The sequence below is a fragment of the Pteropus medius genome, unplaced genomic scaffold, assembly GCF_902729225.1.
Source record: "Pteropus medius unplaced genomic scaffold, Ma_sr-lr_union100, whole genome shotgun sequence".
In the NCBI taxonomy this organism is placed as follows: Eukaryota; Metazoa; Chordata; class Mammalia; order Chiroptera; family Pteropodidae; genus Pteropus; species Pteropus medius.
The window spans coordinates 49,578,272-49,594,458 of NW_024340849.1; the positions used below are offsets into that span (position 1 = coordinate 49,578,272).

Consider the following 16,187-nt stretch of genomic DNA (forward strand, 5'->3'; position numbering starts at 1 on the left):
GTCCAGTTCCCTATCTTGAAAATCATGAAAAATATGAAGAAAAATGATGGAGCAGAGCATGCCCTTAGCTGCTGGTAGTAGGAGCAAGGGCAATTCTAGGTCTAGTTTTCTAAGCTGTAGTATGAGGAAACTGGGCAAGGCTAGGGTAGAGACTAAAGCCCTAGGCCGCTCTGGCTTCCTAATTTCTCTTTGTTCTTTGTAATTTTTATGTCTCTTATACCATAGAGTTACACCTAGAGTTTCTCTACAATGAGTGTTGTGAAACTTTATTCAAAATAAAGTGCTCACAGAAAAAAACTAAAAACTTTTAATCCCATCATTAGGTTAGTTGTATAAAAAATGTCCCATCAAGGTTCTTGTACAAACTCCCATTGTTTTCCCTGGCTCTGAGAGGTGGCGCTCCAGAATAATTTTATATGGGTCAGCATCTTTTATAAAAGGGTAGTACGCACAGCAGCTTATGAAATTAACTCCTGGAAGCCACAGAGTCTCTCTCTTGGGAAAAGCCTTGTATTTATTTATGTTTAGGTGGTGTCAGTGTTCAGCGGCGTTAAAGGATCCAAGATCGAAAAGGTCATTTCTCACTCCAGAGTGGGGCTAGTCCCACAGTTCAGGCTACACCTCGAAGTTCTGAGTTCAGACAGTATACAATCCAGTGCTTGGTTTTTATCTGGGGTGAAAGTTTCTTGTTTGCATCCAAACATTAGGGAACACAGCTTTGTGCTCTCTACTGCCAGACGAGCGCCCGCTGCCGACTGAGCACGCTGAGAATGACACTGGGTATCCAGTGGCCTTCCGCTGAGAGCGACCTGTTGGAGTTGAAGAAAATTCCTTTAGGACCTGGCCGCTCCTCGGGCCACGTGTGTGCGCGGGCCACCAGACCCCGCGAAAGGGCCGTTGGCTCCCCCAGCTGGAGCTGACCCGCAGGCGCCCACAGCACATCGGTGCTACGCCGGAGTCATGGCTTCCGCTGTGCACTCCCATCCGGGCGGCAGTCTAACTCCGGACCCGATTCCCGCCAAGAAAGAGGAGTTTTGCCCCAGCCCACCGTCCCCAGCACCCTCCCACCTCTCGCCACGCCTGCCAGCAGCTGTGTTCTGCAGGCTAGACAGAGCGCGGGGCGTGGCTCAGGGCGGGGCTGCGGGGGTGGGACTCGGCCGAGCGCGCGACAGGGCGGTGCTTAACGGGGAGGGCGGGGCCGGGAGAGTGGTGCCGACTGCGGCGAGGAGGGGCGGGGCTTGGGTGGGGCGTAAAGCGGCATCCACGCCGGGCAGGGCGGGGCTCGGAGGGAGGGGCGGGGCTCGGGGCGGGGCTCCGGCCGCTCCGCGCGGCCTCCCGGGCTGCGGCCGGCTCCTTGCCCTTCCCGCGAACACAGCTGTAGGGCAGGAGGAGGCCGAGTCGCAAGTGGCGGGAGTAAGAGGAGGGAGTGCGGAGCCTGATTTTGGGGTCGTGGGGACTGGTGGAAGACCGGCGTGGAGGGCTGGAGGCGGCAGGGCCCGGCGAGGCCGCGATGAAGCCAAGCCGCGAGGACCAGGCGGCGCCCGCTGGGGGCCCCTGGGAGGAGTGCTTCGAAGCGGCGGTGCAGCTGGCCTTGAGGGCAGGACAGGTGAGCGCCGCGGCCCTCCTACCCCGCCACGGCAGGGTCTCGATGAGCGCAGCCCTGCCGGGCTGGGCGGGCACTCTGCCCGCCTCACACCTACTCGGACTTAGGAGAATCCGAGAAGTCGGACCACAGGGGCTCCTCTGGGGCTTGGGGAAACCGGTCCCAGGACTGCGTGCGGCCGCGGGGTTGGCAGACCGGGGCCGGGTCTGGGTTCAGGGTCCTCGAGTACGGAGCCGGACTGGCGCGACCGAGCCGCGTGTGGTGGGCGTCTGGTGACGGCGGACTGAGGCTTGATGCTGTGAAAGAAGTCTTTGTGTTCGTTTCCTGCACAGACCTTCCCTTTACCTGCTTCACCCCAGGAGCCGGGGAGGTGAACTCTTTCTTCCGTGGCGGTGGTAACCACCCATTAAGCATGTCTCCTTTTGCAGTTGAACGGCTGTAGGTGACTTGACCTTTGCGTAGGAAAGAGCAAGTTAGAATATATTGACTATGCAGATCAGTCCAGGACTTTAAAATTTTGTCCTAAGCATGAATGCCACAGCTGTTTGTTTTTTAAAGACCTTTGAATTGATCCACTGGCCAGGACATGAGAGTGGTTTGCCCCCAGGTTTAAACCCCAGCTGCTTGGAGACCTGGCAGGTTTGCTGTTTGTCTTTGCTCAAGCATCCCGAATGCAAACTTACTCTGACCCACAGCCTCAATCAAAGTGGTTCCACTCAGTGATTGGAGGAGCTCGTTAACACTGATCGGCAGGGTGAAAATCGAGCAGCAGAGCTTAAAACCTGTACTCGAATTTGAAAATGCAACTCTTCTCTCTTCTCATTTTTCATTTTTGTGTGTTTTGTTCTCCACATTTTCCTCAGTACCTTCAGCAGCGCCTGACACATAGTAGGCATGCAGTCCACATTGTGGGATAAATGAGTGAGTGTTGGTTCTCCCACGACTGTCAGGGCAGAGTTAGATTGAGTGGGAAGATGGCTTACTCCTTTGCTTGTAAGGTACATGATTGTGTTTTGTTGATCGGGAGGACAAAGATGGACAGGAGAAGGAGCTATGTATGAGAGGAGATTGACTTGTGCAAACAACATTTTTTTTCAGGTCTAGCAGTCTGAAAATGATTTACAAGTTTTCCTGCAGTGTTAAAATCTGGCTGCTTTCATCTAAATTTGAAGTGAGCCATCATGTGCATAGTGGGTAGTGCTTTACTTTGGTATGAGTCCTCTAATCCCCTTTAAAAGTTAATCTTCAACACCGGGTAGACACATACAGTGTTGGAACGTCCTAAGGACCCAAGACAGCCTATAAAGAATGCATGTCTTAAAGGAATGTTGTGAAGCTTTCCTTTGGTTCCGTTTCCTTTCACTCCTGTAGGAAAAGGAGACTCCAAGTCTTATGAGCTAGTGTGCTGAAGCTCATAGCTTGCAGGATGAATGAACATTCTTCCTAGAAAGCAGATCCACTGTGGGGGAGCATTTGTTTTTCTGCCCCTCCCTCCCTCCAAGCCCCCTCACTTCACTTCCTTTCCAGAGTAACTATCACCAGAATATTTAGTAACTTTTAGGTTCTACTATAAAACTTTTTCGTTGAGGCTGTGAGAAGAAGCCAGTCAGACATTACATGTAAATCCTGGTGAGTTGTTATGGGTTTCTGTGGTTTTCAAATTTAGATCCTTGAAGATACAGAGAGTTTTAAAAACATTTTAACAAATACTTATATAGAGCTTGCAATATGGCAGGCCCCATTTAAGAGTCTTACGAATTTTAACTTATTTAGGAGATAAGTGTTTGTAGCTTGCCAACAACAAAAAAGCTATTTTTTAAGAGTGGGGGAGGGGTGAAATAAAGATTCTGCCATTAAGAGTCTGGTCAGGGAGCCCAGGACTCTGGGCTCCCTCTTGGGCATTATGCTGATGATTCCTGCCTGCTGGGCAGTGAGGGGGAACATGGCCGAAATGGTCTGTGGCTAGAACAATGAGAAGCCACACAAGGTCATTGTAACGGGTGTAAAGAGGGACAAATTGTCTTAATAATGTTCTCAGTAATGGGGTGCTGATTGGAGAAAATCTGGCCTTTAGCCAGATAGTCAAGAGAGGGATGAAAAGGTAGTGGTGATCCTTTTCTGGGTCTTGCTTAGCTAAGGCAGTGGTTGGCACAGTTACCGCGGCCTTTGTGGCCCAGCATGCCCACCCCGTCACCGATACCCAGTGTTCTGCTATTTTATTGAGTTTGCTACGCTCAGCCGTTCCTGAGACAGTTCTGTGTGCTGAATTCTCAAGTCTGGATTCTATTTGCTGAAAGGTAGATAGAGTAGAGAGAGGGACCTCCTAAGAGATAAACGTCACAGCCCTTGATCTTTCCTCTCTACCTTCAGCAGAGTTGGTTCTGGTCAGGGCAGCTTTAGACAGTTTGCTCAATCCTCAGAGGTCTCCACAAAAGCAAGGCCTCCCTACCCCAAAGTGCTGCCCCTGCTCGACAGATGGCCTCCCCTGCTCTCCCTTCCTTCTTTCCTCTCCACCACACATTCCTGTAGTGCCTCTTGGAGTCATCCCTCTTTATCCAGGCCCAACCACCCACACCACTGCAGGAGCCCCTCCCTGGCTTATGGGCTTTGTAGGGATGTGTGTTTGACTTCAGCCTCACCCCATCACCACCACAAATATAAATAGCTGTATTCACTGAAATGGGTGTCATTTTTTAGGTGCTGGGTAAACAAAGGTATCTTGGAAAACTATGCTTTTTAATTGTTGTGCAGGAGTAGATTCAGGTTTTGTTGGGCTTGAAGCTTAGACAAGTTAGGGGCCCTCTTTAAGAAAAAAATACAAAATTACAAATTTAAAATTAGATATAAAAATTATTTAGAATAAGAAAAATCAACAGTATAAATTTTAAGATGCTAACAATATAACAAAATACATAAAAATGCTTCTCAACCTTCTGTAATACTTTTTTCACATTTTTTGGCTTCATATTCTGCATTTTCAAAGGACAATGATTTTGTAAGATTTTCTCTGGAGAGAATAGAAAGGTAAATTTAGGCTTTGCTATAGCGTGGCTGGTTAAAATTGATTACCGATAGTTTAGAAAAATTTCTTTAAGCTTCGACCAGGTAAGGTCATATAAATTTTTAACATTGCCATCAAATTTTAGAATTCTGTCAATTTTTATGTATTAGTTGTGAGATGTGGGAGAATTTTCCATAGAAAATTTTGGCTCTGTGCGGTTGAAGCTTTGTTTCTTTCCATGATTCCTTGTGCCAGCTGCCACTGCCCACCCGTTCCTGTGGTCCTGCCATTTATATCACCATGCCAGGTCAGTTGGTGTGTGTACTGCACAGAATGGCTAACAGTATCTTACAGATGTGAGTGCAAACCCCACAGATACATCCCATTTAACCCAAAGTAAATGCGTCTCCGCTCAACTTTAGCCACTTCAATGCCACCTGACATGAAATATGATGGAGGGGAGGTCATAATGTAAAGAGCGGTTATATTTACAATCAGAGGAGCTGACTTTTGCAAACTTAAAAAAAGGTGTTTATGTGTCACCATGTTAACATTTTGCTATGGTCCCTAGCAGAGCCTCACTCAAATAAAGGGCCTTGAAGCCTCAGTGTCATCAGCTCCACAGTAAATTCTTCTTTGTTTACTGGTGACAGAATCTCAGGACAAAGCAGAAAAACAAAAACCCAGGACTCTACCCTCAGTACCCCAGACTTATCACCTCTCTAACTACCTTAACTACCCATGAGGGTTATGCTTCCCAAGACCTAGTCTTGAGAAATGGGGCCATTGTTTCAACATTCCCTGGGTAGAACAGACCTTTGTTCAGCCAGAGCAAACTACTCTGCATTTTCAAAGCACACACTGCATTTTCCTCCCCTCCTTGCCTGTGTGTATTGGAAACCATACTCTCCCTCCCAGGTTGGGCTCCTGTGCCCCTGCCTTCAATGACATTACCGGTTACGTTCCTCATCTGTCCTGTGCTTCTCCCCTGTGCTACCAACCACTTTGTTTGTCCCTGGTCTGGTTGGTGTGCTTTCCTCATGGTGGGCTCTGAATGTGGAGCTCTTCAGTCTACCTCTGGCTTCCCAGAGCAGAGAGTACACATTGGTGGGCTTTAACCCAGTATCACCCATTTGTCTGGTTTGCTTTGCCAACACAGTATTGTTTTTGATGTGTGATTTTAATTTTTATCAATTAGTCACACAGGAAATTTAATAAGTGAAATACTGCTAAAAGGACTATCATGAAAACAACCGTGCTCTGGTCTATGTTATCCTCATCCTTTTCTCCAAAAGTCACTGTTTTCAATTTTCTGAGTTACACCCATTTTTTTAAAGAAAAGGATTCTACTGCTCTTTCTTAAGTCATCCATTTTAGACTCTATTATGTTGTGTGGCTGTGTTACCTGTTTGGTTTCATTGGTATCCATGTCACATTCTGATGACCATACAGTTGTAATGCACAGTTGAGCCAGGCAGTATAGTTAGTTGTATTACATATTCTTTTCTTTCTTATGCAACCTGTATTTTTCTTTAAGTAAGTAAGTAAATAAATAAATAAAAGTTTTTTCATTTGCTAGTTTTCTATGTGCCTGTAGATAGTTATCTTCCAATTTCCTAACAGAATTTTTACTGATCTCAGTGTGGTCAAACTCATCAGTTTTGTTGCTGTAGAGAAGTGGTCCCCACACTTTTGCCTGTGTCAGAAGGCTCTAGAATGCTTTTCAGGGCAAGCCGAGTCCCACCCCCAGTTTCTGATTCCCTAAGTCTGAAGCGAATTAGCATTTCCACCCAATTCCCAGCTGATACTGATGCTGCTGATCTTGGGACGAGCCTTTTGTCCAACCAGATCAAACTACATTTTCAAAACACTTTGAGAATCACAGTTGTATAGGATTTTCTTATGTGAGTGTTTGACAGTTTGTTCATTGAACTCTTGAGGAAACTTTGGATAGTGGCCAGTTGAGAGTTATTATGAGTAATGTTGCTATGGACGTTCTTGCGTGCGTCTTGGTTATGTATGTATATATTTCTGCTGGGGATATACTTAATAATAGAAGTGAAATTGCTGTGTCAACAGATATGAAATTCTGTCAGGTAGCTTTTTTAAGCGGATATGACAAGTTATACTCCTGTCAGAAGTAAGTGAGGGTTCCTGTTGCTCCACATCTTGGACAACACCTGGAATTGTCAGTCTTTTCCATTTTAGCCATTCTGATGGGTTTGAGTTGGTATTTTATTGTGGTTTTAATTTGCATGTTTCATATAACTAATGAACTTAAGTGTCTGTATTTATTGGCCTCCCTGATATCCTCTTTTTAAAATGGTGGTACTAAAACGCTGATTAGAAATTTATTCATTCACTCAGCAAATATTTATAGAGTAACTCTGGAAAGAACTTTAGCCTTTACTCTGAGTGTGATGTGAGGTTTTGGGCAGAGTCCCATGTGGGGCCCTGCTGGGCGATAGGGACACCACCCTGGGCAGTATGGGGCCCTACAATGCTATGGGGGACCAGAATCATATATCTGATAGGAAGCTATTAAAATAGTCCAGGTGAGGAATGAGAGTGGGTTTGACTGGGATGTAGTGAAGAAAATGGTAAAAAATGAATGTATTTCAAAAGGTGAGGTTCAAGCTTTGCTATTGGATTGAAATCAGGGTGTAAGAGAAAGAGGAACCAAGGATGCCTTCAAGGGTTCAGGCCTGAAAAACTGGTTGAATGGATTTGCTGTTTCCTGAAATGGCGAAACTAGGAGGAACAGGTTTGGAGGTGGAAATCCAGTATTGTGTTTCCAGCATGTTTAGCTTGAATTGTCAGTGGATTATTCTAAGTGGAGGTGTTGAGTTTGGATCCAGAAGTCAGAGAAGAGGTTAAGGGTGGAGGTTCCAATTTGGGAGCCATTTGCCTGAGATGATATTAAGGCCAGATCCTGAACAGAAAGAGAACAGGCTTATCCATCCATGGGCTCTGCCACGGGATGATCCCAAGTCAAGCTCTCGGTTTTTCCTCTGAGAGATTCCCAAATGTCAGTATGTGGAGGTCTTGGGTTGCTCATTCCTTCCAAAAAGACTCCTCTACCCTCCTGCCTGGGCTGAGTGAGCCCACCGCTGGAGGAAAGGAGATGGCAGGTAGTGATTTCACTATTTCTCGCCTTCAGTGCCCTGCCTCACCATGGCCCCAGGTGTCCAGTTTTCGCTTAGCTCCATAGGGTGGAGGTCAGCCTGCATTAACAATTTTAAAACTTTTGACATTTAAAACTTCAGCCAAGGCGGAGAAAACAATTTTTTCTCATGTTTCCCCATGAGAAAACAATTGGCATGTGCAGAGTAGCAGCTGCTTCTTTTTGGGTCCAAGTGTCCAGGGCCCACAACTCACTGACCCTGTGTGCAAGGCCAACCATCATTTTTCTTTTACATCATTGTAAGGAAAGTGGCATGTTTCTTGTGTCCATTTTGTTAAAAGCTGTTCGAGAAAAATAAGGAGTGTATTTTTCAGGGGCATTTGCACCCATATTCCTTCCATCAGCCCATCCCTTGGTGCAGGAGTGAGTCAGCAAAATTCCACCTTCATCTCACTAAAGGTATTGAAGGAAAGGCTGGTGTCACCCCTACGTGGAAGTGAATTGTCCTCTGTGGATATTTACAGAGATCTTTACTGGCTAGTTCAAATGAAACACTCAGTAGTGGACAGTTCTGTCTTTGGGGCTGGGAGGGCCGGGAGGATGCTAAACTCTGACCACTTAGCCAGAAAATAGAAACTTGGGTTTCAGGCCCCATTCACCCCCAGCCCTAGGAGTCTGGGGCTAGGTAGGAGAACTCAGGCCCAAGGAACCTGCGGTTTGGAGAACAAAAAGAGAATTTTGAGTTTGGGCTCCTCCCTGTCCCGCAGCCTCATTGGGCCAGAACCTAAGGCTAGCCTGGCTCACATCTTTTCTCCCATGGGAGATGAGGGAAGAATTCATCTGAGGGACGGTGTCATGTCTGTGTAGCTAATCCAATCTCAGTGTCCTGTGTCCATTGTCCCAGCTCCCAACCCCAGGGGCCAGGGCAGTGCCTTAGCCACCTGGGCGGGTATATTTAGCACTGAGCAGGCATTGCAGGGTGTCCCCCATGGGCTTCCCTAGGACAGAAGCCTAAGTCTGCTCAGCTGTGCTGAGGGTGATCCCAGGTCCTGGGAGCTGCGGACAGCTTCCTGGAAAAATATGCCTGAATTGTTTCTTTATAAAGAAAAGCAGGAGTCACCCAGAAAAGCTGGGCAATGTGCTTGGGAAGGGTAAAGAGGCAGGAAAGGGGTCAAGGCAAAGAAGATAGACATTGCAAGGGGTGAAAGTGAAGGCAGCACCCAGGAACTGCAAGAAATGAACCATGGCTGAAGACTAAGGTGGAAGAAGAGGGTCGGGCAACTGGGTGGGAGGAGTTTGGGGGTCATGGGGAGGCCTTCAGTGAAGAGCGGAGTTGCGGGTAGGTGTCATACTCAAGACTGACCGAGGTGAATCTTGATGATTAATTAACTGCATGTTGGGAGGACTTGGAAAATTGGGTGGATTTCATTGCTTTAGAGAAAACTCTGAACCAGAGAAGGATTGGAAATCATCATTCATGACCACAGCTCAGGAGAGTTGGGTCCGTTTAGTGATGGAGGATTTGGAGCACCTGCGTTGGAATTCTTTTTCCTGCACTTAGAGTTGTATGACCTTGAGCAGCTTTCCTAATTTCTTTGTGCCTCCGTTTCTTCATCTTTAACACAAAGATGATAATTATTATTACCTCAGAATTATTGTGAGGATTAAATAAGTTGGTACTCATGAACTGCTTAGAATGGTGTCTGGGACAGAGTAAACCCTCAGCAAGTGTGAGGACCAACACTGTTGTGATGTGGGCCATGGCAGTGGAGCAGGTGGGGTCTCCAGTGAGCACGGCTTCTGAGGGTGGGGCCCAGCCCAAGTTCTTGGAGAAACCTCTTGTAAGGAATGGTCTGAGGGATAAGCACCAGAGGACAGTGGTCTCAGAGGCCCTGGCAGAGAGGGTTAGATGACACAGAGAATACAGTTGAGATGTGAGTGAAGAATATCCCTGAATTTGGCCGAGTGCCTGGCAGGGTTGGTTTAGAGAAGGTGCTGGGGTGCAAAGGAAGACAATGGGCTGAGGGGTGATGGGAGTTTAGAAAGTAGATATGCCAGGTTTGTGGAAATGTAACCATGAGCTGAAGAGGGAGGCAGTTACATTGTAGAGCCTTGAGACTCACTGGCATGTGAGCCAGGAGAATCTGGTGTGCTTGACCCACCTCTGTTTTAACCAACTACTCCTCCTCTTTAACAGATGTAAACTGCCGACCACTGTGCCATGCGATAGCCACATTATTATCAGGGTATCTGATTTACTTTGTAGATTTTATTGATTGTTACATGTGTTAGGGTTCTCCAGAGAAACAGAACCATTTGGAGGCCATCAGGTCCAATCCGCAGGCTGGAGACCCTGGGAGAGCCACTGCCCCAGTTTGAAAGCTGAAGGCAGTAAGATCTGAGGTTGCACTTGAAGTCCAAAGACAGTCTGCTGGAGAATTCTCTTAATCAGAGAAGAGTCTGTCTTTTTCGTCTATTCAGACCTTCAACTGATTGGATGATGCCCACCCACATTATTGAGGGCGATCTGCTTTACTGCTGATAAAAAATGTTAATCTCATCCAAAAACACCCTTATAGAAACACCCAGAATAATGTTTGGTGATATATCTGGGTACCCCATGGCTTAATCTAGTTGATACATAAAATTAACCATCATATCACTCATTTGTGTTCAATAAGTCAAGAACCTGAGATGTGGCAGTATCATCAGTACCATATGTCTGGTAGTGATACCTCTGGTAGTGATGTTTTCCTGATCTGAAAAGGAAAGACATGTTACCTATTAGAAACCCTACTTCTGGCAGAGTTCTTTTGGGCAAGGTGTTCCATGGGTTCTGGGGCACACACAAGTTGCTCTGTAGTGATGCATGACAATTATGTGGTTGACTTGGGGACAGTAACACAGAGCTAAGCTGGTGTAGAAACAAGAAAGGGACATTTGGACATGTCTGTGAATGAGACCTCTGATGCCGGAGCTGATTGTGTCCTTTTAGATATGAAATTCAGGTTTCAGTGACTGAAGGCCATATTTTGTACATTAGACATTAACAGAATGTTATTTGAAGGGAGAAACCCAGGTCAGGAGGTCTGTGAAGTGCATGCACAGTTAGTGAGTAGTTGGAAAACATCAATTAAAAAACAGCATGTATTGACTTATTACCGGCAGAAAGAGAATGTTTAAAATCTCTAAGACTGAGAAAAATAGCCATGGTAAAGGACTTTTAGCACTTAATTCACCTGGCAGTCCCACAGGCCATCCCCCTGTAGATGAGACTGTGGCTAAAGGGCAGAGCCATTTGAGTCTAATACTTGTTTATTTGAAAAATACAACCTTGTCACCACCTTTCCTCTCCATGTGGGAAAATTTAGAAATTAAACTTTTCTTAAATTAGTATTTTAGCACCCCATTTGAGATTTGTACATTACGTATATGTTAGGTTTTATTTATTTTTTATTTTTTGGTCATCAGTCATTAAATTTTGTCAGATACATGTTCTCACCAATAACTATTTGGAGTGATGAAGGTCTTTTCGCGCGTGCGTGCGTGCGTGTGTATTTAACTCTTAATAGTCCTCACCTGGACTATTTTAATAGCTTCCTATCAGACCATTTCATACAATTTCTTATTTCACTCTTACAACAACCCAATGTCTTAGATACTATGGTTATTACCAATGTGGAAACCAAGGTTCTGAGGAGTTCAGTTAATTCCCTCAAGGTCTCCCAAGTGGAGTTCGAATTCAGATCTGGCTGATGCTGCTAAACTGTAGATTTATCTTCTGTACTCCCTATTGATGTTATGAAATGGATGGAACCAAGAATTACATTCTAGATGGGAATTTTTTATATTCATTTTCTTCATGAAGAACTACAGTTTCCACGTTTTAAAATGTTTATTATTTTTGTCATTATTTTTGAACCCAGCAGTCCAGCTCTATAGCTTGAGCCACTCTGCCATTTTTTTAAAATAAATTTTTATTCAATTTATTTAAATTAAAAAAAAAAAGAAGAAAACAAGTTCACTCATTTCTCCCCCTATACCTTACAACCACCAGTCTGTTTTCTGTATCTATAAACTTTATCCATTCACCCATTGATGGACACTTAGGTTACTTCCATATCTTGGCTATCGTAATTAATGCTTCAGTGAACATAGGGTACGTATATCTTTCTGAATTTTTGTTTACTTCAGATAAATACCCAGAAGTGGAATTGCTGGATCATCTGGTAGTTCTATTTTTAATTTTTTGAGGAACCCCCATACTGTTTTCTGTAGTGGCTATACCAATTTACATTCCCGCCAATAGTATACAGAGTTTCCTTTTCTCCACATCCTCTCAAGACTTGTTATTTCTTTTCTTTTTGATAATAGTCATTCTAACAAGTGTGAGGTGTATCTCATGTGGTTTTTATTTAGATTTCCCTATTGATTAGTGATGTTGAGCACCCTTTCATATACCTGTTGGCAATCTGTATGTCTTCTTTGGAAAAATGTCTGTTCATATCTTCTGCCCATTTTTTAATTGGATCGTTTATTTCTTTGCTACTGAGTTGTGTGAGTTCTTTATATATTTTAGATATTAATCTCTTGTCAGATATATGATTTGCAATTATTTTCTCCCATTTGATAGGTTGCCTTTTCATTTTGTTGGTTTCCTTTGCTGTGCAGAAGCTTTTTAGTTTGATGTAGTCCCACTTGTTGATTTTTAGCTTTTGTTGCCTTTGCTTATGGTGTTAGATTCCAAAAAATCATTGCCCAGACCTGTGTCAAGGAGCTTACCGCGTACGTCTTCTTCTGGGAGTTTTATGGTTTCAAGTCTTATGGTCAAATCTTTCATCCATTTTGAGTTAATTTTTGTACATGATGTAAGATAGTGGTCCAGTTTAATTCTTTTGCATGTGTGGCTGTCTAGTTTTCCCAACATCATTTATTGAAGAGACTCTCCTTTCCCCATTATATATTCTTGGCTCCTTTGTGGTAAATTAATTGACCATGTATGTGTAGGTTTATTTCTGGGCTCTCTATTATGTTCCATTGATTTCTGTGTCTGTATGAAGCCCGTGCTGTACTGTTTTAATTACTATAGCTTCGTAATATAGTTTGAAATTAGGGAGTGTGATGCTTACAGTTTTGTTCTTTTCTAAGATTGCTTTGGCTATTTGGGGTCTTCAATTCGTGGTTCTATACAAATTTCAGGATTATTCTTTCTATTTCTATGAAAAACGTCATTGGAATTTTGATAGGGTTTACATTGAACCTCTATATTACTTTGGCTAGTTTTTTTTTTTTTAGATTGACTTACTGCCATTAACTCTTTGGTGACTGAAAGGAAGCTAATTTTTATAACTTTCTCATGTATGAAAATCTACCAGCTAAGTTTGGTGAAGTCCTGTTACAATGCATATTGCCCCAATAGGTCTTGGTCCAGGAGGGGGATAGTAGAACCTACTTAGTGTTGTAGGGAAGGGTGGTCTGGAGCTACTAAGATGAAAAACAGAGCTCCTGCCCTCAGGAAGCTTAGTCTAGTGGAAGTGCAAGCCCCTGGCTGGCAGTGATGAAATACTGGAGTCCGTGCAGTAACTGAGATGTGCATTCAGTGCTACGGGAACCACTAACCCAAGAGAAAGGGCTTCACCCATGATGAGTGGGTGAAAGGCTACACAGACAGCTTCCTGAGGAGATGGGCTTGAGTTGAGTCCTCAAGGACAAATGGACAAGAGGTAGCCAGGACAGCTATTGCAGGCACAAAGAACATCAAGTCCAAAGACATAAAGGTGCAGGAGGAAGAACACCCTTAAGCATGGCAAGGAGGGGACAGGGCCCAGGGTGCTGCGGGGCTGAGTGCTGCCAGGGCTGGTCATGGGGGCCCTCACACCGGACATGGGCCCACCATCTCCTTGGTGAGCCCAACAAGCTATAGAGAGTGGCAGGACATAGATCCGCTTTCCGGAGAGGCCACTCTGCACAGGGTGGATGGTGTTTCAGAGGAACAAAATAAAAGGATGTTTGGAGGCTGTTTTAGCAGTGCAGGCAAGCAAAGGTAGGCAGTGTGAGAAAGGCGGTGTAGTTTGGGAAAATAATTCAGAAATGCAATCTAAATATTTGAGTATGTAACTGGATGAGAGGGGAGAGCCAAGAATGAGCTGCAGTTTCTCCTCAGATGGTGAGGCAGGGCCTGAAGGAACAGCAGCAGGTGAGAGAGGGCTGGCCGCAGCACTGCACTGCAAGTTGCTAGTGAACATGAGTACAGTGTGACCTACCCTGCTGCTTAATGACACAGGAACATTCAAGCTCGTGGCTTTTCTTATGATACATGCCACAATGAAATGATTGTAGCACAACAATAATACTAATAAAAACAGAAACGAAATACTTTAAAAAAGAGCATAATGCAGCATGCTCCTTCTGAATCCATACATCTACCCTCTTTTGTATGGTTTGTAGGTAAGGGCCTGTTTCCTCTGGAAAGTGTGCCCAGATGACATCAGACATTTCCCAAACTGCCCACACAGGCCCCTGAATGTGTATCTCCTCAGTGTAGTAGAGTTGTATATATTTTGGATCTGGAAGATCAAGTACTTAAATATCAGTGGGGCTAGATACAGCTTCACAAGAACACTTATTAAAAAGTCTTCCAGACATTAGTGACCTGTGAGGTCAGTATGCAGCAAGCAAGAAATATTCATTCATTCATTCGGCAGTTGTTCACTGAGACCCCACTGTACAGGCTGCAAAATCCGCATGTGGGAGGTGGATACAGAGACGACAGATGAGAATCCTTAATCAGGAGTGGACTGCCTTGGAATCCTTAGGAGCCAGTTGTATCGTCTGTATAAGTGCCCGAGGAGCACACTTAAAGGGTTGGATGCCCCGCTCTGCTCATAGAAGTTGAAGACTCTTCATTAGGGAGGTGACATTTGAACTGAGTCACAAAGGAAGCAACACATGGGCCAGAAGAAGGCTGGCAATTCTGTCAAAAGGAGACTTTAGGGTGAATGATGCAATTTGGCTGGAGCATAACAGTTATGGAGCAATAAGGAGCGGGAGGGGGAGATGAGAATGCAAAGGTTAGGCGAGGCCTGTACTTGTTAGGTTGATGGTTTGGCTTCCCTCACAGACACTAGTGACAGAAGCAAGGCAGATTTCTTTCTCTTTCTCATGGAAGTCTATTTAGAGGTCTGGGGGAGCAAGGATTTTGCTTAGGAAGTCAGGTTTCTTTTTAATTGTTGCTCTAAGGAGGCGTTTTTTTTCATGTGACCACAGCTGACCACGTCACACCTGATGGCAAAGGGGAAAAGAATAAGAGGAAGTGGAGTGCAAACAGTGGCCTTCTGAGGTTGTGATTCAGAAGTTACACATATCCTCTTGGGCAGAACTTGGTTACAGGCCACATCTACCTGCATGAGAGGCAGAGAGATGCAGACTGTCGAGGTGGCTGTGCACCTTGCTAAACTCGGGACTTCTGCTCCTAAAAGGAAGAAGGGAAGTCTGGCTCTTCAAAGTCAAATTTGTCTCTGCTAGAAGGCCAGCCCCCAAAAGCTGTTGCATGAAACCTTCAGGGGCTTTGACTTTAATTTATCCTTGGAGCAATAGGGAGCCATTGAGAACAAGACAGACAGACCAAGGTGGTCAGTATTCACACAAATACTAGTCGTCCAGGTAGATCAAATGGTGCAGAATCTATTCAAGCAGTCCGATGTGTATTTTATTCATGATTCGAAGAATTTTGTGTAGCTACTCTGTGTCAGGTACAATTCTAGATGCTAGGGGTGTGGCAGGGAACAAAAGAGAGCAAACTCTGTTATCTTGGAGCACATGTGCAGTGAGGAGAGACATTTCATCAACCATGAAATAAACAAGATGATTTCAGATGGCAAGAAGTTGCAGACAGAAGAACCAGGTAGTATAAAGTTGCCGGACAGAAACAAATTTGGTTAGAATGGACCAGAAAACCAAAGTGGCACAAGGGAGTGAGCGTGGGGGTGGCCTGTGGGAGGCAAGATTAGTGGGTGGTGAAGGCCTGGTCCTGTGGGATCTGGGGCTTTGTTCTAAGAATGGTGGGAAGCCATTGAATAATTCTAAGCATTAAAATGATACAAGCTGATTTCTGTTTAAAAATCATCAATCCAACTTCTGCATAGAGACTATAGGGTGGATAGTTGGAATCATGACCTTGAATTGTATGAATGCTTAGCACATGTGGGGTAAGAGCAAGTGAAAACGAAGCCCGTGTCCTCTCACCGTGGAAACTCCAGGACTCAGGTGCAGTCCTAGAATGTCCCACATCTACCTGCATGAGAGGTAGAGAGGTGCACAATAGGGTCAAGACCCTGCTCCAGCCCCTGCTACTCAGTTGTGGCCTGCAGCATCAGTGTCACCACTTGTTAGAACTTGTTAGAAATGCAAATCTTAGATACAAAACCCACACCTGCAACCTTCACTTTAACAAGACCCCA

The 16,187-nt window shown here is 44.9% G+C and overlaps 1 protein-coding gene across 2 annotated transcripts in view; it reads left to right on the top strand.

Annotated features, from left to right (window-relative positions):
• Nucleotides 1-1,299: 1,299 nt before the first annotated feature.
• IMPA2 (inositol monophosphatase 2) overlaps nt 1,300-16,187 on the top strand; it is a 43,241-nt gene continuing 28,353 nt past the window's right edge. For both annotated transcript variants that reach the window (XM_039846197.1, XM_039846206.1), the window contains exon 1: nt 1,300-1,606. In XM_039846197.1, the coding sequence (XP_039702131.1) occupies nt 1,511-1,606 (96 nt within the window). In that variant the 5' untranslated portion in view covers nt 1,300-1,510. The remainder of the gene's footprint in view (nt 1,607-16,187) is intronic.